The sequence below is a fragment of the Branchiostoma belcheri genome, unplaced genomic scaffold (genome assembly GCF_001625305.1).
Source record: "Branchiostoma belcheri isolate BF01 breed outbred unplaced genomic scaffold, Haploidv18h27 scaffold215, whole genome shotgun sequence".
Classification (NCBI taxonomy): Eukaryota; Metazoa; Chordata; class Leptocardii; order Amphioxiformes; family Branchiostomatidae; genus Branchiostoma; species Branchiostoma belcheri.
In genome coordinates this window covers 72,466-94,273 of record NW_017803658.1, presented here as the reverse complement: position 1 = coordinate 94,273, position 21,808 = coordinate 72,466, and the positions used below count along the sequence as shown (strand labels likewise).

At 41.7% G+C, this 21,808-nt stretch overlaps 2 protein-coding genes across 2 annotated transcripts in view; both read right to left on the bottom strand.

Moving 5' to 3' along the window:
- Positions 1–992, bottom strand: part of LOC109470000 (isoleucine--tRNA ligase, cytoplasmic-like) — a 57,134-nt gene extending 56,142 nt beyond the window's left edge. The window contains 1 exon segment of the mRNA XM_019768776.1: positions 769–992. The gene's annotated coding sequence lies outside the window, so the exon portion shown is untranslated.
- Positions 993–5,698: 4,706 nt separating this feature from the next.
- LOC109470011 (HAUS augmin-like complex subunit 7) lies at positions 5,699–21,800 on the bottom strand. Its single transcript, XM_019768792.1, has 10 exons — positions 21,723–21,800; positions 19,850–19,956; positions 19,330–19,391; positions 17,148–17,209; positions 16,332–16,450; positions 15,728–15,901; positions 14,848–14,947; positions 8,159–8,368; positions 7,114–7,225; positions 5,699–5,957 (listed from the first exon to the last, which is right to left on the bottom strand). The coding sequence occupies exons 1-10, from the start codon at positions 21,780–21,782 to the stop codon at positions 5,836–5,838; spliced, it is 1,128 nt and encodes a 375-aa protein (XP_019624351.1). The 5' UTR covers positions 21,783–21,800; the 3' UTR covers positions 5,699–5,835.
- Positions 21,801–21,808: the final 8 nt, after the last annotated feature.

Genomic DNA, 21,808 nt, shown 5'->3' with positions numbered 1-21,808 from the left:
CAGTAGTCATATGCTTGTCTCAAAGATTAAGCCATGCACGTGCAAGTTTAAACTGTCTCAGTGAAACTGCGAATGGCTCATTAAATCAGTTATGGTTCCTCTGATCGTCACATCCTACATGGATAACTGTGGTAACCCTCTTCTAGAGCTAATACATGCGGAAGAAGCGCCGACCTCACGGTCTGGCGTGCATTTATCAGACCAAGACCAACCCGGGGTTCGCCCCAGTCCCTTTGGTGACTCTGGATAACCAACCGGCGACAGATCATTCGAATGTCTGCCCTATCAACTTTCCAGTTATGTATATAAAAGACAAATAGATTTTATATACACACCGGGTGTGTATATAAAAGACAAATAGATTTTATATACACACCCGAAAAGACAAATAGATTTTATATACACACCGGGTATGTATATAAAAGACAAATAGAATTTATATACACACCGGGTATGTATATAAAAGACAAATAGATTTTATATACACACCCGGTGTACGGTATATAGCCACGTTCATAAATTATTCCCATAACATTCGAAAGCTACATGCCCCATACAGCTTGCAGACAGCGTTTGCCGAAATTCTAACCCTCCCCCATGTGCCGCTCTCCCCGAAAAGAAACCCCGCGCTACCGCAGAACGCTGCCTGTCTGCGTAGGGGGCTACTCATGACATGAGATTCAACTCTGCTACGAGGAGGCTTATAATTTTGGACCTCCTAGCTCCTTGCACCAGACTGTAACAGATTCTACATACTGTACGTTTTACCTTTGTATCCAGAAGTTGTCAGCCGTGCGCATTCAATCTTGGCCACAGAAACCGCAAGGACACTAGCCTGGGATCCGTTTTATTTTCACTTGCTGCCTCTGGTGAAAATATGTTGAAACACCACTTTATTATTGCAAAAGAACCGGACTTCTTCAGGACACATGTGCCTACCTACGTATCAAAAATGGGTCAAAGTGTATGGACTATTCTATTGTTCAGTGTGGGGTACAGCAAGGTAATTTACTTAGCACTTTTTGGGTTTATCTGTTTGTATACGAACTTCTAGAGCGTAATATCATTCAATAGAGATGTTATAATGACTTGTTTTATGATTACTTATAAACAACAATGATCGAATTGTACATTATACTACCAAATTACTTGCATTTCTGTGACATCACCCTATTTTAAACACCGCTCCGATTCGCCCGTTCTCGTTTCTTCTCGTGAGGTCTGCGCTTCTTTTTAATCTTTATTCATTCATAACTGCATGGTTAAGAGGGACTATTAACAGTGTACCTTGCTTTATTTTTTTTATCAAACTCTTCTTACAAAGCAATACCTCTGTCCAGATTAGAAATCTTTACTTTATAATTAACTGCAATATTAAATCTCGCCGCAACGCGACGCTCGTTCACATGTCAAGCGTAACTGCCCTCGGTGATTGGTTAACTATTTTTGGCAGTGAGTAATCAGCTGTTAATTGGCGGGAACGATTTCGCAACGTCGTCCGACGTTGGGTAAACGTTTGTTTGCTCCACGCGTCTCCAAAACAGTTCATCCAAGGTGTAGACGACGCACGACATACACGACAGAGAACGTTTTTCCTGCTCACTTATCGACGCTTTCAGCAAATGTGCAGCAACAAGATGCAGTCACTAATACGGAGAAAACGTATTCGCAGAGGAAAGAGGAAGAGGTCCAGCCCGCTGGCGGCACCACGATCCCCTCGTGTAGTACTACATGCTCGGCGGAAGACCGAAGGAGGATCGCCGCTGGCGTGTAAAGCAAGTCATCATCGCTTCAGTCGGCAGCCGTGCCTTCGACCGTGTCAAAGTCTGCTTGCTCCGGCCAATACCACTCAGTATCTGATGGACGACCGTTTCTGCTATTCAGCTGACTCTTCGGACATTTCCAGATTTGCCGATCGATGTTCCCCGCCAGGCGAGCTCAGCCCCACCAGAGACCCGGCACACATCGACTTCATCTACCAGTCGCCGGACCAAGGAGCCAGACAAACCTTCATGGAACAAGACTTTGCCGAGGTGTACGACAGTTTTCTGTGCAGTTTTTCCCAATCAGAGTTCGCCGAGGAGCTTGAAGCCTTTGGCGGGCGTCTGTTCCACACACCACCGCCAAGAAGAAACGATGAAGACGATAGCTATTATCCGGCACCAGAAGATCGGGAACTTTCTGTCACTTTCATGCAGAAGGACTTTGAAGACATGTGTGCGGAGATCTATACCGATAACCTGCACGAGAACCCAGGATCCCCACAGATCTGCAGCAGTGTGGACATGAAACCCCCCAGTTATGCCAGTTTGGAGCTGGCAATGAGAAGCGATCCAGACTCCAACGGACCTCTGAACACTTGGTTGGGGGGAGAGACATGTAGATAGATGCGATGTCAATATGAGACAATATGATCCCTGTTGTTTGTTTGTTTGATCCAGTATGTACACTTGCTCTCAGATCTGTTTGTCTTCCCACAGGTACAGACTTGAGGCCAGGGACAGACATGGTTGCCATGGTGACCAAACCTCGCCCCGCCCAGGCTGGTCTCAGGTAAATATCAGGAGACTGGTGTGGTTGGAAATTTGATGTAACATTATTTATATAATAATATCCTTTAAAATCAGCAACATGTCCGTATCTTGTTTGTCCTTTTTTGGTTTGAGCACGAATTTAAATTCAAAATCTTCACCACATAATTTGACAGTGTTTAAATGTATTCCCCTGTGTTCTTCCTCCCCTTTCAGACAATGGGACTTCAGGGTTGGCTGACTGACAGGTATAAGTACCGGTCTTGCTGGTTCTTGTCATGTACAAAATGTACATATTTCCAGTCGTAATAAAGTTTCATATGTGCTAGCAATACAGGCATTATGTTTAACAAAATCAAAATACATTTGTACTTTCATCTTGACATTGGTTTGAAGAATTTACGGCATAGTTACCTGCTATGCTGTGGTAAAGTCTAGACTTGTCTGTAGGTACTGTATCAGTGTGTATTGGAGGACAATGTGACATGACCTTGCCTGACTGACTTTGATGTACGTCGTTTTGTTTGAATCAAGGCGCAGGCCATGATGGAGACAGTGAGTACACTGATCACACTGATGTCTGTTTTACATCATTTCAATGTTCTTGTTAGTAACAGTTACATACTTGTAGTCATGTATTTTAGGAAATCATTGAGGTCAAGAGTGAACTTGTTTGAGCTCGCAAAATTCTTGAAACTGTCATGGAAAGAAAATCCAAACTACTTCCAATTTAGTTTCCGATTTTGACCTGGCGTTTTATAGTGAAAATGTCTTATTCTGATTTCAAGGACAAGATAAATAAAACTACCCTTCTGTACATCCTGGCTTTGCTTTCATCTTTTTGCCAATAGTAAGCTAAACATAGAGATTGGGTCAACTTAGGCCATGTTGATTTGATTATAAAAATAATTATGGATGACATCATCTGGGAACCCCAAAACTGATGCATGCAAATAAAAAAAAAGTTGCCTTCATTATAAAATCTTGGTGGTCATGAAGGTTGTAAAGACTAAACACATGGGGTAATATTTTTTGGGCATGGTGAATTATAGATTTCATTTTCATTCCTTCAAATCAACATGGCATTACTAGTATGTAAAACACTGGAATTATAGAATTTCCTGCATGATTATGCATTCATCTAAATGGTGTACCTAGAATCCTAAAAATCCATTCTTTCTCTCATGACTTATCCAGTTGGGTTTTATTGAACTCTTTGTTGATTCTAGTACTTCTACAAACAGAATCAAGAAGAGATAGTAAAGAAAGGATGACATGGTTCTAGTGACACCATATACACCAATTGTATATGGTGTCATAAGGCCTGGTCATTTCCTCTCACCAATCAGTGGTTACAAGAATTGACCAGGCCTTATGACACCATATATACCTCAGGGTATGTCATTATCCCTTACTTCATGCCCAGAAGGGTGGTGGTATCCATTCCTATTACAGATGACACATCTTTTTTCTCTCCAGAAATAGCAATATTTACAAAATGTATATTAGGGACAGAAGACACTCGGCAGCAATGAAGGAAATGGACACCAGACTAAAATACAGCTTGCTGAAGAACTACTGGGTTAAAAGTTTTTCTATTTACATCAATAACAAGAAGCCATAGGCGACAATTCTCCGTGAAGTATTATATATTGCAACAAAAAGAAGTAGCCATTGGCGACAATTCTCTGTGAAGTGTGATAAATCGAACAAAGAAAAATTGTTTTTACGTCAATATTCAGCGCCGTGATTCAAGAGATTAATACCCGGAAACAATTTCTTTTCTTGTTTTGAACGCATTAACATGCATTTACGCTAATCTAGTATGATTCAGGGTTCCTTTTTTTTAACCTGCCATGGCCAGATTATCTAAAGATGTGTGTATTGTGTGTACAATCTACAGAAAGAGAAATGTACATCAGGTCCAATCATCCAATTTTCACGTTTCGGTTTTTTGGACTCGGTTCATGAACGTATTTTGGTTTGGCTCCTGGAATGTGCGAAAAAAAATGACTCCCGGGACGGTCTACAGGGAACACTCGCACATTCGCGGTGTATCAGGACAGCGCGACTGGTCGGCATTAGCGCAGTCCCTGCAATTAGTAACAGTTGCATAAACGGACGAAAACATTTAAAAGAAATGGGGATGTTTCGAAAATAAGCATTTTCTCCAATATCAAAACAGCTACGGTAAAAATAAAAAGACGTGCATCATCCCGGACATAATGCCACACCACATGCGAAATTACACAGAAATGCGACGTACGGAAGAATGCGTTTTGGCTGCGAACATCTTCCAAAAAACTTGGCATCTCTTAACCATGGGCAAAAACATCTGGAACCACTTATCAAAACCACCCCGTATCTGCATGAAGTTCCACCCCCCCCACTGCTATTCCAAACAACGCGTTTTTCTGGACCATTGCAATTCGCCTCGTAATTGTAGGGGTGCGTCTGCAATATTACATCAACCGCGAAAGCAGCAACGGCAAAAATACACATTCGTGCATCAACACGGGAATGCCCGCAGACGGCGTATAAAATTGCGTGCCGATTACACAAAGAGAACCCAGTGTTTTGACTGCGAACATGAAAAATCAGCCGATCACAACACTCCATCCAGAAGTCCTGACCTCCTTCACGGAGTAATAAGGGGATGATGTACACAGCAAGATATAAGAAGAATGTTGTGTATTTTGTTCTGACCTATCTCAGACTGTCCTTCCAGTGTTTTCATGTCAGCATCCCCACAAGATCAATTTGTACACCAAAGTTTCGGAACCACTCATGGGGAAAGATTTCCACAGAGAGTGCACTAATCAACTGTTGAGTGCTATCCGCGGGTGCAAAGTGTTTTCCTACTATCAACTTTTCATTGATTGGTTCAAGTACTGTCATCGCATTGCTTGTTTTGGGTTTTGAACTTGGCAATCCAAAGACTTGCCCAAAATTTCTGCTTTAAAATCATTATCTAAATTCTAGCGGCTGTAATATTTTATGTAGAGATTTGAAACGTTAAGAACTTTGCTTTAGACCATATCAATCAGACTGAAACCTGGTGCTATGAACAAACCCACCTTGAGCCAGAAGACCCTTCTGAGATATCCCTATATAGCTAGATATCCCTGTTGTAACAAAACTGAGTCTATCACAATAATCAGTGTTTCTCGTCAGTGAATTCATTTCTTCACATTTTCCAAACAAGTTTTCTGGCACCACGTAGACAATGTCTTCAGCCCAGGTGATACTTCCAGTGAAGTGAAGACAAAGTTGAGCCCAGGTGAAGATGACTTGATGTTTGACATCATGACAAGGTTGTTGAGGCCAGTAGAGTGGAGTCCTGGAGGGCACTGCTGCGACGTACAGACTGGTCCAGGGCACTCATGCAGTCCTGCAGCCTCAAGGCAGCTGATTGGCTAATCGATGCTGAGGAGAAAAATGAAGATGAACAAAGCTGGGAATGTCTTTTCCACATGGAATTTTGTCAATGTTGGTACATGACATTATGGAGTAGGATCTAAATTACCAGTAGTTCCAACTCCAGAAGAACTTACCAAATTTTCAACCAGTTCTAAGGTCTTCATGTTCACTGAGAACCCAATTGCTCAGCACATGAGGAGTAACAGTGTACTCTTTGTGTTAGCTTCTCCATAATGTTGTGAGTTGGGTCCGCTCAAGGCCCAATACCTGCCCATGGTGACCACATTTGTTTTGATCATGTTGATTATTGATAACTAATGAGAAATCATGGAGAAACCAGCCAATTTGCCTTGACTGCTGGATGATGTTCCTTGTGCCACCCTCCCCACATGCATTCACCTCAGAACTGAAGATGCTTACAGCATTTGACATTAAAACATCTTGAATGGGAAACCATTTATGTCTCAGTCATGTTGTGAGGCGACCCTCTTAAAGGAGTCCCCTGGGTGGCCGGCTTGGACAGGTTTGACTGTATTGTACATTACCTAGACTGTACTATACATTACCAAGACTGTACTGTACATTACCTAGACTGTACTGTACATTACCAAGACTGTACTGTACATTACCTAGACTGTACTGTGCATTACCTAGACTGTACTGTACATTACCAAGACTGTACTGTACATTACCTAGACTGTACTGTACATTACCTAGACTGTACTGTACATTACCAAGACTGTACTGTACATTACCTAGACTGTACTGTGCATTACCTAGACTGTACTGTGCATTACCAAGACTGTACTGTACATTACCTAGACTGTACTGTACATTACCTAGACTGTACTGTGCATTACCTAGACTGTACTGTACATTACTGTACTGTACTGTGCATTACTGTACATTACTGTACTGTACTGTGCATTACCAAGACTGTACTGTACATTACCTAGACTGTACTGTACATTACCTAGACTGTACTGTACATTACCAAGACTGTACTGTACATTACCTAGACTGTACTGTACATTACCTAGACTGTACTGTACATTACCTTGACTGTACTGTGCATTACCTAGACTGTACTGTACATTACCTAGACTGTACTGTACATTACCTAGACTGTACTGTACATTACCTAGACTGTACTGTACATTACCTAGACTGTTGAAAAGGCCATCGTGTCTGTTGGACACTTGGTCTCCCAGTGGGTCAGTTCCTTGGCAGATACTTCTGTACGAAGTCTTCAGTTTGTCCAGACTGCCCAGGAGCTGGGAGGAGTACATTAAAATACAAGGCAATTACTTAGAGATGACATACATGTACCTGTACCTCCAACCCTTACCCATATTGCTTTGCAATGCTCACAGTATCACAGACAACAGGTCAATAAGACATTGCACCGGCACCTTAGCTATTTATCAAATACTCAAGACTTGCCTGTACCCGTTTTTAATTGGGGTATAACAAAATCAAAGAAGGAAAACGAGACAAGACAAGAGGTTTCTTTTTTTAACTTTTCGACGTTACTGAGACATAGACAACTCGACCTTCATTACCACAGCTACATGTACTAAAAGATCCATCGACAACTCTAGTTATGCACTGCCACTCCAACAAGCCCAAACCGAAAACATACCCTTCTGACAAAGGCAGTAATAATTGTAAACTGTACTGATGATGAAACATGACTTCACCACATGTACTTATGGCAGCAGCTTTCATTCAGGAGCATCATTTTGTACGTAAAGCAGATCTAGAGGTCCAGTTTCAGGAGAGCCACAACTTGAGCACACCGGGTACTTACCTGCTGTGTGATAAGGCCACACCAATTTAATTTCTTGGTTAACAGATTTTTCTAGAAAAATAATGGAGCGGGCGGGCGAAAAAAAATAAAAACAGGCCTAGGCATCCTATTATGGCCCAAATGGTATGATAGAAGCCATGAAGTCAACACACCAGGCTGGTTCAAAATTTAAACAATGAATTTTTAACTTTTAATGATACCATTGCATTGAAAGATGGAATAACTGTACAAGTAGGAAGGAAAGTCTGTTTTCAACTGTTCAGGACAAAATATGAGCATTTTGCAGGTGATTCTGAATTTTTATTTTCAAATCAGAAAAAAATGAAGCGGACGAATCCGTTAACCAGGAAATTAAATTGGTGTGGCCTATGAAGAAAAGTGTCCCAGCCTGCCTTACCTGGGTTAAGTGGGTGAGGAGACTGTGGACTCTCCTGAAGGCAGGGCCCAGCTCACTGAGAACGGGAGGAGCGCGGTTACACCACGGGCGCAGCTCCTGCTCATAGCAGTACGAGAAGCCGGTCAGCAGCTGGGCTAACTCGGACAGAACCAGCCCGAGTGTCCGGCTCACTTTACTGACAGAGGCAGGATCAGGTTCTCCATACGTATACTGCAACACAAAAGTTGAACTTTTCAGAAAATCATCCCTTTGTTTCACACTCAATTGTTGCATTTGTAAGCTTGCATATACATGTACATGTACAAGTATTTGAATTGTACATCTTGCGAATAGACCACAGGAAGAATAGATTCTTAATGAATCTAGTGTGGATCAAAATACACTACCAGGACCGTAAAATTTAACGATTTACGCTGTTACACAAACAAACGCACGGCGTGTACACGTTCGTACGCACGGCGTGTGCACATTTGGGGCGGAGTCCAGATCAGCGGGGAGTCAGCTCATTATCACTGGGATACCGATAATGAGCCGCTGGTCTGCACGGTAGAGAAATAATTACGTTTGATTTTACGACAGTTGTATACCGGTCACGTCAGCGCGCAGTGTCGCGAGATTGTATGTCCATTACGATATGTACGAATAGAATCCTATATCTACCGGTCAAAATAAGTCAGCTGCGGGCGAAAGTTGCCTTTCGTTTACATTTTGGGCCAGCTATTTTCGTATAGGAACTGTGTAATTCTTTGGAGATAATAATTAAAGTTCGTGTGCCGGCATTTATCCCGCAAACACAGCGTAGTAATTTGCCGATTTCTTCTGCGTCGCCATGTGCTCCCCGCCGGCGCTGCCGAAACGGATTGCGTAATGCTCTACAATTTGTACAATATTTAGCGGTGAGGATTAGTGTTTAAAAGATTTCCTAGGACCTTCCCCCCGGGTCAAAAATTTTTCCAAACCCAAGGCCCTTCCCGGCGTGAATGATATACTAGTAAACTGGTCGAAAGATGACCTTTACACGGCCAGCAGAAACCTCATTGATGCGGCCGGCCGGCCACGAGGCGGCACGAGTAAACAACACAAAAACGAAAAGCCAGTGATTTGTTCGGCACGGGGCTGAATATGTGCTTACGGGGAGGAAAGACCACGGGCATTTTTTTTTTCATATTATATCAATCAAGTATTGAATAAACACCTCATGAGTTATTGCATCCGACAAATCGCTTTATATAAAACAGTGGTTTTCAAAAATGAAGTCAGGGTTCTTGTAGGAATGGAGTAGTAATCATGATATTGAAAGTCAAAATTCACACACATCTCGTAGTAGTGAACATTTCTCCCAAGACATCACGGCGCCCCATGGCCAGTCCTGTCAAAATTGATTGATGAACGCCGACGCAACCGCCGAAAGGGGCGGTTCGAGTTTCAGATAAAAGACAGTCGGTACAACTTTCGCTACACGCGTGCCAAGTTGTGGCCGGACATTCTGTTTTACCAAGGAGGTTGTCGGTATATAGGAAATTACGCTGCCAATAAAATGTTTCAGGGCTTCTATTTTATTCTACGGCGGCCGCTATTAGATGCGGAATAATTTGGTAACAAAAACAAACATAAAACAAGCAGGTTAGAACTTAAAGATTTAAACACAAGGAGCTTTGATTATTTTCTACTGCAGTTTAAATGGATTTTGAACACGTCTACTTTCTGTCAGTATGTGTAACCTACGAAAAGCTGCGGATATTTTTTAATCATTCAGATTAAACCTCCTTGTGCAGATTATACTGTCTAGTACTAATTTATAGAAGAATGAATATGGACCGTTTGTGTCTGATAGTGATAGTCGGAGACGCCAAAGATCGTTTCAGTACCAGGTGTACAAGTCCGTTGCGCGTCATGTTTTCTTTTGTATCGTCGACAGCTCTCACTGAATATAACAGAACTTGTTGGAAAAGTCTCGGGAACACAACCCCCCATTTTTATATAAGATATATTTTGACAGGTTATTAACTTTTTGTATGTTCTCTTTTATACATACAGGTGCTTAGACTAAAACTGCACGAGCGAGGGAGAATACTGCATGCACATGCCGACTTGTTCTTCCGGGAGTTTTTATATCGTTTTTGGAGCGATCATAGTTTGTCCTAACTCTAGTCTAGATTGCACCTTCTTGTACCCAGTAACATATAGTGTTGAGACTGAAATGTTTGATATTTCGCTTTGTTGATTTATGGAGGTAGAAAAAAAGAGCCTCCATGGTTGATTGAATTCTGTTGACATGTGTGAATCCCCACGTTAGTAAAATTATAATTCCCAGAGTATCAAGCTAACAAACAGTAAGTCAAAACGGAACAAAAACCAAAACAGATATTGGCCAAAACAATTCTATATTGGCAAGAGCAAGGAGGTAAAATGATATCTCCCCCGCAAGGCCTAACGGCATGGATAGCTTTCCTCCAACTTGCTCAGACGATCGATGCCTGTGTGCCTGTACAAACAAAAGGGAACATAGCATTACGAATATTAACAGAGGCAAGTACTAGCAAGGACCTTGGTACTACACGTCGTAGTAGCCTTTTGGACACAAGTAACTAAGAAATGATACTCTAAAGAACATGCATTTTGTTCTCACGCAGGTTTTTTTTAATAGGAAAATATCTTTCTTCACTGCTATCCTATTTAACTAAGTGTGAAAACAAGAAAAACACGTGGAACTTTTTGTAACCTCCGCGGTGAAAAAATCCGATTTGGACTCGACATTTGATGCATACCTGTAACAGCTTTTTGTTATATTTTTCATGCGGAGCTAGGGACAGACAGTGCCAGACAGAAATGTGTATTGTAATATCGACCATGTTAAGATATTTGAGAATCGAAGTCTGTCTTCACTTGAAGAGAAAAGATGATTTTTCTTCACCTTCGGCAAAAAAAAATCTTCGTCTGAACTAGTAAGAGAAGTATACGAAATCGACCAAATTCTAAGCACAGATGTCTGTTGTTGTTACCACTAAAGTGCACCACTCTTAGAAATCCCGTAATTTATTCACTATTCTTATGCACTGTCAAACAGACGGGCGTATTGTCAAACAAAAAATAATTATCATTGTCGCCCTGATGCAAATGCAACATCCCCTTTCTTCTATTTTGTGAAAAGAAATCTGGTCTGAGAAACGACGGTTCGAAAGCTTTTTCTCGGCGTTCTGTACCCGTGGCGGATACGCATTGAAGTGGTATAACTTGAATTCGCCGGGTCACGTTGCCCAGTTAATTTCTTTGTTACTTTGTTTATATCACGAATAAAAATGACGTTAACATCCGAAAATCTCCTTGGTAAAACATAGGGGGTTGCAAGAAACAAGGACGAGTTGTTTAAGCAACGTTTATGTATGTGTTTGGTTGCCCAAAATTAGTTAGTATGTAATACTACCATTACTTCTAATAACTGCTTGTTTGGTAGGCGTTTCATACAAAAAACTTGAACCTCCTTGCTCGTACTATTGAAAGCACAGTCATGTATGAGTATCGAAAATAAATTACTAGTAAATTAGTCAGCATTGTTTCGTGTCTCAGAAACATTAGAAAATGTTACAAACTAATACGTCCTGTTCTCGGATTGAATGATTGTATCAAGAAGGAAAGTACTAGGGCGCTACTTCAAGTATTACTAGTATACAGATCACAGCTACAGCTCATTTTTTGTTGAATGAAAATGAATGTTGTTTACACACCCGACGGATCTTACGCAATAAATTTAGAGGTAAGTAGTGTCCCCCCAAAATGTGAAAAGAGGTGATTACAGTGGGAGCTGGCTTGTTTTCACAGGTAAGTAACATTTTTCGGCAGCTCTACTTTTTTTTAAATTACGGTATCTCACAATGAGTCATGATTTTTCTCATGTTGCGGGCCGGACGCAAGCGTGAATCCAGTGTCAAGCTAGTATTATCGAGTGGAATCTGATCACCCTGTAAAACTTCTAGAATGGTGCTGCACTGCAATTCTAGAACTATTGTGTATTCGCTTGAAAGTTTTACTCGCGGCACACACAATACACAGTCCAGAACGTGTCCAATATCCACGGCGAATATCCACGACAGGAAATAATTGGTTCATAATCTGACATAGCTGTTTCAGCCTCACGGAATGAAGGACTGACGTTTCCATAGTACATTAAATATTCGTTAATTTTATGCAGAAATATCAGTGTCTTGTAGTTTTTCCTCGGTTCTGAAATGTCACAAATCATCTGTCTTGCGATCCTGTCGTCTGCAACAAGCTGAAAACACCGCTGTATACACGACAAATTTCGGGATTCTTCGTAGAACCTCGATTATAGTCGGTGAAGATCGACTTTACAGCGAAGATGGACGAAACATTTTTCTCAGTGCTCATTGGCTGCTCAGATAATTGAATTATTCGGCCCGTAGGCCGATCAGACTCTGGGGCGCCGACGGCTGCCGACGGCAACTTTTTCAAAGGGAACCGCCTGTCAATCAAGTACATGCAGCCGTGGGAATAGTGAACGCTTAAACTGAAAAGACTTGGCCAAAGCATGGACGTAAAAATCACAGGCGTATCACGTAATCTACAAGCTCTGTTTTATTCAGGAACAAACAGTGTCAAACCCCGCTATTTTTATTTTGTCACAGCGCTCATGATCAAATCGTAGCTTCAGCATAACAGTTGCAGAAAATTTTTATAACGCCGCTGACTTCGACTTGCTAGGCACGGTCATTGACCTTTCTTTGTGGCGTACGTTTTGTGGCAAAATGTCTGCTAGTTTTTCTGTCGGCTTTTGTTTAATTCTCAACCTTGCAGCAATCATTCTCCAAGTTTCAACACCACGCAACTATCATTTCTTCCAACTAGTCGTTTCCAACAACTTCCAACGAGTTGTTTGCGCTCGAATCTGAATAAACTCGGCTCCACGGCCGAGACAGCTTGTAGCCGCTGCGCTAATAATCCCATGTATTATCCACAAATTGTCAACAGATACATGAAAATAACTTAAAACAAGTATCATGGTAATTTTAGAATACAAATGCTGATAGGGAAATTATTGCTATAAAAGCGAAACCACGCCCTATAAGCTCATTTACTGCACGTACTCTGTCTGTGTTCAGTATCTCGCCGTAAATACGCCGTGCGCACGGCGCGTGCACGCCGTGTGGGCGAAGGACTCATCGCTTCTTTGAATGATTTGTTGATGTTTGGGAGGCTGATATGCATTTTTTTTTAGATATTGAGACTTTGACATAAATTGTAAACGTGGTAAGACACATACAGGTATTATCAGAACTTCAGTGTCTGACAAATACAACTACCAAAGCGGCTTCTGCTTTTTTCTTCGCGTGATACAGTAAATGTGTATTATCAAAGGCGCGGGAGACGTTCATGAGAACGTGCGCCCGGTGGGAGGGACTTCGTAAATCAGCGCTCGCTCAAAGTTATGGTCGATGAAAAGAAGCAGAATCGCACTTCCTGCTCAAAACAATCATGTAGACTGTGTTACAGGGCAATCTAGTTGTTTTGGATGGTACTTGTATTTTGTTGTTAATAGGTTCATGTGAAAGGATTCTACGCGGTATTTACGTCATCTCTGCCAAAATAAAACACTACGCATGCGGCGCAGTTGCCTTGGCGCGGCGATGCGTTGTTGTTTTTTTGCCGTAAATCGGGCTGTTTCATGAATATTCTCATGAATATTCCGTGTACACGGTGCCTGAAACATGAATATTCTGAATATTCCCCGCCCTACTGGCCCCCAAACTCCCGCCCACCCCAAACGTAAACACGCCGAACACACGATCGTGCATTCGCCGTGTACGTGTGCACGCTACCGAAAAGTTCGTTAAATTTTACGGTCCTGGTAGTGTAAAACAGAAAGATTGGAAGGTTTCAACTCCCCTTGAAACTTTATCTGTGTCGGTACAATCCACTCTGAAACAGTATTAAAGCAAGGATACTCCTAAGTCCTTGATCAAACTAACTGTATAAATTTCCTATACAATGGGTAGGAAAATGGGATTTACCCAAATTTTTAACTGAAGTCCAGCGCTCCTCACTTTGTACACGAATAAAACACATCAACTGGTCAGCAGTGGATTGTGAATAGACCCATTCGACTTTCACGGATCACATTAACTGCTTATGTCACAGGGGGGACATTTCGAATAGAAATTACGTCACAGGGGGGACATTTCGAAAGTTCCTTTCACGGATCGCATAAACTGCATACGTCACAGAACAAAATGACCTTAAAATTTATTTAAATTGTTGACAGAATGCCACCATACAAAGTTGGTGCCTGTTTTCCTGTCATTTCCGCATATATTACTGAAAAAATAGACACTTACCTACCTTTTACATTTTAGTAAAAAATGATCTGCTAGGGGGGACACCGCAAGCACAAGCCGCGTTCGACTTCAGCGTTCTAGAACAACGTTCTTTCAAAATGTCCCCCCTGTGACATAAGCAGTTTATGCGATCCATGAAAGTCGAATGGGTAGATATTACCAGAAGTGCCCATAGAGATGACTTGATCATTGAAAGTCAGAGTATTCTCCTGTGTAAAACCCAAGCCCTTTGCGAGCTCAACACATGGCATGCCTATTAACATGTGATCCAGTCCAGTTTTTCATAGTCTTTCAATAAAGATGACAATGTTCTGTACAGTGTGCAAGATGCGTATTCACCTTGGTCTGTAGGTCCTGCAGCTGAGCTGTGCTGATCTCCAGCTGCCGGTTTAACCCTGCTGCTGCTTCCAGTAAGGTACTAACATCAGGGGGGTCTGGGCTGGAGAACAGAGTAAGGTACTAACATCAGGGGGGTCTGGGCTGGAGAACAGAGTAAGGTACTAACATCAGGGGGGTCTGGGCTGGAGAACAGAGTCAACCATACGTCATGCAGGACTCCAAATCCTTTTTTCTTCACACCTGCACTGGTACAAGTCACACTGAAAATTACCTGTACCTGCACCAGACAAATTTTACCTGCACCACTCAGACTTTGAGAAGAATGGATCATACAAAAACTGTATGGATCATACTAAAAATTGTGGGAATTACCAATACAGCCAATGAAAATCCACATACAAAACCCACATGTATACATAAACACTGTTCCTGACTCAGTACAAATTATATACAAATAGACCTCCACATGCACCCGACATTTCAAGCCCTGTCATGGTAACCTATATTTGATCATTTCTTCATCCAATTCACTATCACTATACAATGATAAATTACAGGATGACTGCTAGAAGAGTTCTGAAGTAGACACATAATTTTCTGTACAGTTGATTTAACATATTTATCACACAGTCTTGGGCACCATTGACACATTGTCACTAATCTGTGAATGGCTCCACTATTTAGGTAACTGTAGAGTAGAAATACTAGAATACCTGATACTAGTAGTACTCTTCTTTAGCCTGACAAAATTGTGCTCCTAGTAGCCTGCCCAATAACCACCAGAAGTGAGAGATAGTGTAACACAGACTAGACCTATTTTACGTGACAAGAGTTTCTTTGCTGCCATTTTGATGTGGATTTTTCCACTATGCTGGCTCACCCTGATCCCTTCTGGTGCCCAGCATCTCCCCATCCTTTCTCCACACTATGTTTGATGTCTGGAGGCAGGAGGTCCAGTTTGTGAGAGAACATGGCCTGGAAGGTGTACTGTCTGCTCAGCCTGTCCATGAGATGGCAGTCAGCCTCAGCCTGCTCCTCCAGTGGTCTTGACTCACTACAGGACATACGTGTATGTGAAGGTCAGGACTGGACAGACTAAGTATTTGATGTGACTGACCTGATGTGTCCAGGACTGGACAGACCAAGTATTTGATGTGACTGACCTGATATGTCCAGGGCTGGACAGACCATGTATTTGATGTGACTGACCTGATGTGTCCAGGACTGGACAGACCAAGTATTTGATGTGACTGACCTGATGTGTCCAGGACTGGACAGACCAAGTATTTGATGTGACTGACCTGATGTGTCCAGGACTGGACAGACCAAGTATTTGATGTGACTGACCTGATATGTCCAGGACTGGACAGACTAAGTATTTGATGTGACTGACCTGATGTATCCAGGACTGGACAGACCATGTATTGATGTGACTGACCTGATGTGTCCAGGACTGGACAGACTAAGTATTTGATGTGACTGACCTGATGTGTCCAGGACTGGACATAGCCCTCTGAGTGGCATCCTGAGAACTGTCGATGATACACACCATGTCTAACAACTGGTCCACAAATGATGCTTGTACCGAAAAAGAGCAAGTGCCCTACAGAAAAAAAATTACTGATTATTAAACTTCATGATAGGCAAGACACACGCTCTCAGTCTAATTTAAAAAGTCTAAAGACTCATTCTTCCTTCATGTACCTGCACTCCATATCTCCTCTCACTGGGATGTGCAACACATGTGTAAAACCACACAGCCTTGTTTAGGAAGCTTGCTATTTTCATTAGAAGACAATGGGAAGTCTTTTATGTTATATTTGTTTATATTATAGATAATTCCTGTGGCAGATGGGGTTACATGTGTAGGTACTAGTATACATCAAGCACAGGTATTCTTCCTTGGATTGAATTGGTAATTACCCCCAAAATTACTACATCTGAACTCCTTCAACTTAGGGCCTGGTTTACACAGGGCAACGAATATCTGTCGGGCGTCATTCACGAGCGTACAACACATTTTTTCAACAAAAGTTAAGGGCCAACAAAAGTTAATTCATTCGAAGTTGGTAAAATTCAGTTCTTACTGTTTATGATTTCATTTAGCCATGGAGGTAGAAAAATGAGATTTAGCCATAAAACACAACTTATTGATACTAACTTTAATTATTCTTTCTTCTTAACAGTTAGTAAAGGTACCTCACTCAGCTCAGAGACTAAGCCAGCTCATCACTATCAAAATTGCATAATAAGTAAACAATTCCTTTTCTACAATGTAGAAAAAATATATTCATACTCACTCTAACAACATCAAGGTCTTCCTTCTTACAGAGTCCCAGAATGGAGGCAGAAAACAATAACCCTGAAGAAATCAGATCAAATATCAAATTTGTGCTGGAAAGGTACTGATGAGTTGTTGGGTAGTACCGGTATGTTCTTCTGCAACCTGGCTTGAAATACCACCAGGTCCTGTACATGCAGGTGAGTACAGGTAAAATTGAAGGCAGGTATAGGGGAGGGCCGGAGGGGGTATTTCTGATGTCTACCTGTAGCTAACCTGGTCCATGATAAAAATAGCCTGCAACAATAGAGTGACATGACCAGTATTGGCCCCAATATCAGGGCTGAAAAGACTTTTCCACATACTTACTCTGGTGCAGGTAGCATTTTAAAAATTTAAAAACTACCATACTACTTTTACCTGCACTACTCATGATCAGACATTAACAAGCATAGATCATGCAAAACAACTGTTCAAAAACAGAAAACTATCACATATTGTACCATACTTCATATGTGGCAACAAGGTGCATAATATATGCACCCACTATTACAAGCCCTGAACATGCACCCATATTTTGTTTGCTGCAACGTATTACATGTAACCTATTAATATTACAGCAAATAATTAAAATTGGTGTTGTTCATGTCTATATTCCACTCACTTTCCAGCTGTAGAATTCTGGAAATCCACTGCCAGCTTTTCAGGAAAAACCTTAGGCCAAGGAAAAAAAATGTTGTGTTTCCTGTTTCAGTCCAGAAAAAATTAGGGTCGGTAGGTAGGGATTATCTTATTTTATTTTTATTTTATTTTTTTTTTAGACTTTGCTGATTGCTGTGTTTATATAAGCAGAACTGCCAGAACATGATGAAAAATCGATTGTGCAATATTATATTTCATCACTCAGGTACTCAGGTGTCAGATCATGGAGCTTTAAACGGTCGATCAGCTCAAAGAACTTAACAGATGTCCCTAGCCCTTGCAGTAGCCTCTACCAGGCTTGAGGGCACGGCTGGAATTATAGTAGAAATCGGCCCGAAATAGAGAGATAACACGCCAAGGGAGTTTAGCCATCCAGTTTACAGTTTCAGATTCAGGTCCTGATTCAAGTCTACAGGTTTTCAGGGTTCTCCCAGGGATTTGGGAGAAAAAAAAGAAACAAAAAAGAATTCTAAAGAAAAAAAAATTAATTTGCACAAAATTTTAATTGGTTTCTATCACTTTGTTTGCCTAAAAATCGATAGTGTGATTGTATCAATTTGAAACCCCAAAAAATTAGCTAAATCGGCGATTTAAGGTTATTGCGCAATGGACGTGCCCTATGACCTTCAACCTTTGGGGGTCATGCAGGCGTCAACAGCGCCCTCCCCACCCCCATGCCTTGCCAGTCCGTTTTCGTGGGCAAATTTCTGCTTTTTTAGAGGTTTTGCGACCTAAAAACTCACATCAGAGGAAAAATACACCACAGACGACATTTTCATGGTAAATATCGATAAATGGACCAGGCATTTTTCTGTCCCGTTGCCGATTTTGCTGATTTTCGCCATGTTTACGTCGATAGCTACCTTTCCTCGTCCGGTTTTATGGGCAACTTTCCGCTTTTTTAGACGTTTTGGGACTAAAAGACCGACAAAGGGGGAAAAATAAATCATATACATTATTTTTATGAGAAATACTGCTATCATGGACCAGACATTTTTCTTTCGCGTTGCCGAATTTTTGCGGCCGCCGCATGCTGATGGTGCAGTACGGTAGGGAATTTTCTACGATTAGTTCGTAAATGTATCGGCTTTTAAACTTATTTTCGGAGTCGATGGCTTTGTTTTACAAACAAATCAGACAAATTATTAGCGTTGTTTACACGACTTCAAAACGCTAGCGGGGTGCCCGATGTTCCACCAATGACAGCGATTCTCTCGGTAGCGTCGTGCAAAATGTTTTGGTTCAGCAATATGCAGGGGTCCACACAAAAATAAGGCTGGGGTCGGCGGTTTTTTTTAGGGTCGGTCGGGAAACAGGAAACACAACATTTATTTTCCTAGGCCTTAGGATAAAGTTCCCATCCCAGATTTGCTGTTACCATGCAATATTTCTTTGATTTTCAAAGGTTAGAAATTTCATGTGCAAACTTGAACCGGAAAAATATCTAGTATGTCAGTTGATTTGTATAGTTCTAGCAAGGGAATAAAAGTCTGGTTTACTTTGTTCTCTCTCTTGTGTGCTGTGGTATCCTTCAACAATATCACTGAGCTTGGGATCAATCCTGAAAGAAACAAAATTGACAAACCCAACATCAGGAGACTATTTCTTCTACATGTATAACCAGGCAGGTGTGTACTTCTATATCCACTCACTGGTTAAGGTCTGGAGCTGATCCAGCTCTGTGGACTCGGTTGTTCATTCGGTGGTTATAGGAACCGACCATGAATTATGACACCGTATACACATCAGGGCGGGTCGATTAACCCTGTAATATGTTGTGTCTGTTACCATGGTAACTCGTGTTGGGTTACATCATGTTGCAATTTTATAGTAGGAGGGATTTAGACTCCTGTCTGACCATATAGTATATGAATATGTTTGAGTAAGAGTTAACAGACCATATGCGAAGGTAAACATTATGCATTTGCCTTGCAAATGTTACCTTTCTAGTTACATGTACATCTGTATGACTAATTATAAAAATGAAAACAGAAGTTTTGTGCCATTGTGGGACCTGACCTGCTGAAAAGCCACTGCAGGAGCCGTAACCTGTGTTCTCCTGGTGTGAAGATGAGCTGAGTGATCCAGGACTCCTCCACACCCTCCAGATATGGACAGTCTAGACTCTAATTTAAAACAATTCAACAAACATCACATCATCAGCTCTTCTAGTTGATGCCCAACATCAATTTGTTGATGACTGGCATAGAGCTGTGTACGGTACAGTACCAATTCTGTACGAGAAAAATTTATTAGTTAAATTCAGGTCCAAAATACATAATCCCTCAGTACCTGTACTGTACAGCGGTATTGTACCTAAATAATGTCACACTATTTATATGCCTATTTATTTATGACCTAAAATGTGTTAATAGCTGGTCCCCCTTACGGTCAAAGCAGAGGTTAGGGTTTGGGGCTATTTTTGGCGTGTTTTTAGACTTTTTTATCAGGGTTTCTTTTTTGCACTGGAATTTTTCTTTCACCCAACCCAACTTCTGCCGGCACTCACCCCGGGGCGGGGCAAACCTATTCAAGAAACGTGACAGCGCTCCTCCCCGAGAACCATCAAATTATCATTACTTTAGGGATATCCCTTTTACTGTGGTCTATTATCAAACATCTAGCCAGTCAGAAAGGCATTCATTCGGCCACATGCCTCCTGCTGACTGTGCCTATTCATGCGCTGTGTTCTCATCTACTTGTAGAACGACCATAATGTGTTGAAGTAATTAGGTTTATTGATGCTTTCGACTGCCGGCAGAGGTTGATTGAATTTGTTGAATAATTTTTGTTCAGGTACAGTTTGAGTTTCGGGTCTGGGACCTGTACCTAAAACCCGTTTACCTGTAAGTTACCTCTACCTGCAATTTCCGAGCGCAATTTCCGACCGAGCGCAGAAGCGCAAGTCGAGCGCCAAAGGCGCGAGCAATGTAGGGGGGTCCTGGGGCATTCTCCCCCGGGAAATTTTGTATTTTTAAACCTTCAATGACGCATTTTCCTGCACTTTGAAAGGTAACATTAGGCGTAACGAAGAATTATTCATTAACGCTTAACGCTGAATTTAGGAAGACAAATAACGTTTTACGTTGATTTAAAACGACCCATAACGCTTCACGAGGAATATACTGATAACGCTTAACGTTGAATTAGAGCTGGCCGGCAACGATTAACGGTAAATTAAAATAGCCCATAACGGTTAACGAAAAAGGGCATGCAGACAAACCCTCGATCCTTAAACTTGTATGTTCTTATCTTTTCAACATCACAGAGAAGCGAAGAGAAGTCGAAATTATGTAACAGACTGTAGTGCTAGTACTAGATTGATCTTGTTGTGTATATATTTGTGTATTCAAGTTAACCTTTGTACCTAACCCAGTGGGTATGTTTGTACAATAAAGGTCTTCATTCATTCATTCTAAAATTTGTTAAGGTGCACAGCTCTACTCTTCACAGTGCACACCTAGCCTCCTTTGCCGGCGTCCTGGGGTTGGTCAGGTTTCTTTGGGTAGGGGGAGCCGTGGATGACTCGGAAATCCTTTTTGTACGATAATACAGGATCCTGTCGTCCACGGCTAGGGAGGGGGGCGCCTATACAAGTTGCACGACTTTTTGATCAAAGGAACTCACATCATCGCATAATCTCTAAGCATATCTCTTACCACCTTCTGGCCAATTTGGTACTGCCTTGCCCCAAAAAATAGAGGTACCAAAGTAACGGGTTCCTCATCCAGTGCGGAACTCCGGGGGAAATGGCGTCGGCACTATAGTACTTGGGACCCTGTGAGCTGTGCGGAAGAAAGTTCCGCACAGGAAATTCTAGTGCACGTAAAATTCTACAGCAACAGTTTGTAAAGCAGTACTTCAAGTTTACTGAGACTTGAAGGACACTAACCTCGAGTCTAGCCTTGAAGGAAGCTGCCATCTCCGACTTTCTCCTTGAAATAGCCGCCATAATATTTCTACATATCCCAGAGTGCC

What these genes read in the sequence shown, in the direction of transcription:
- LOC109470011 (XM_019768792.1), bottom strand. Translation starts at nt 21,782, where the DNA reads ATGGCGGCTATTTCAAGGAGAAAGTCGGAGATGGCAGCTTCCTTCAAG. An exon ending in CCTTCAAGGCTAGACTCGAG is followed by an intron (nt 19,957 to 21,722) that starts GTTAGTGTCCTT and finishes GTTTTAAATTAG; the next exon opens with AGTCTAGACTGTCCATATCT. An exon ending in TCCTCACCCACTTAACCCAG is followed by an intron (nt 7,226 to 8,158) that starts GTAAGGCAGGCT and finishes TACTCCTCCCAG; the next exon opens with CTCCTGGGCAGTCTGGACAA.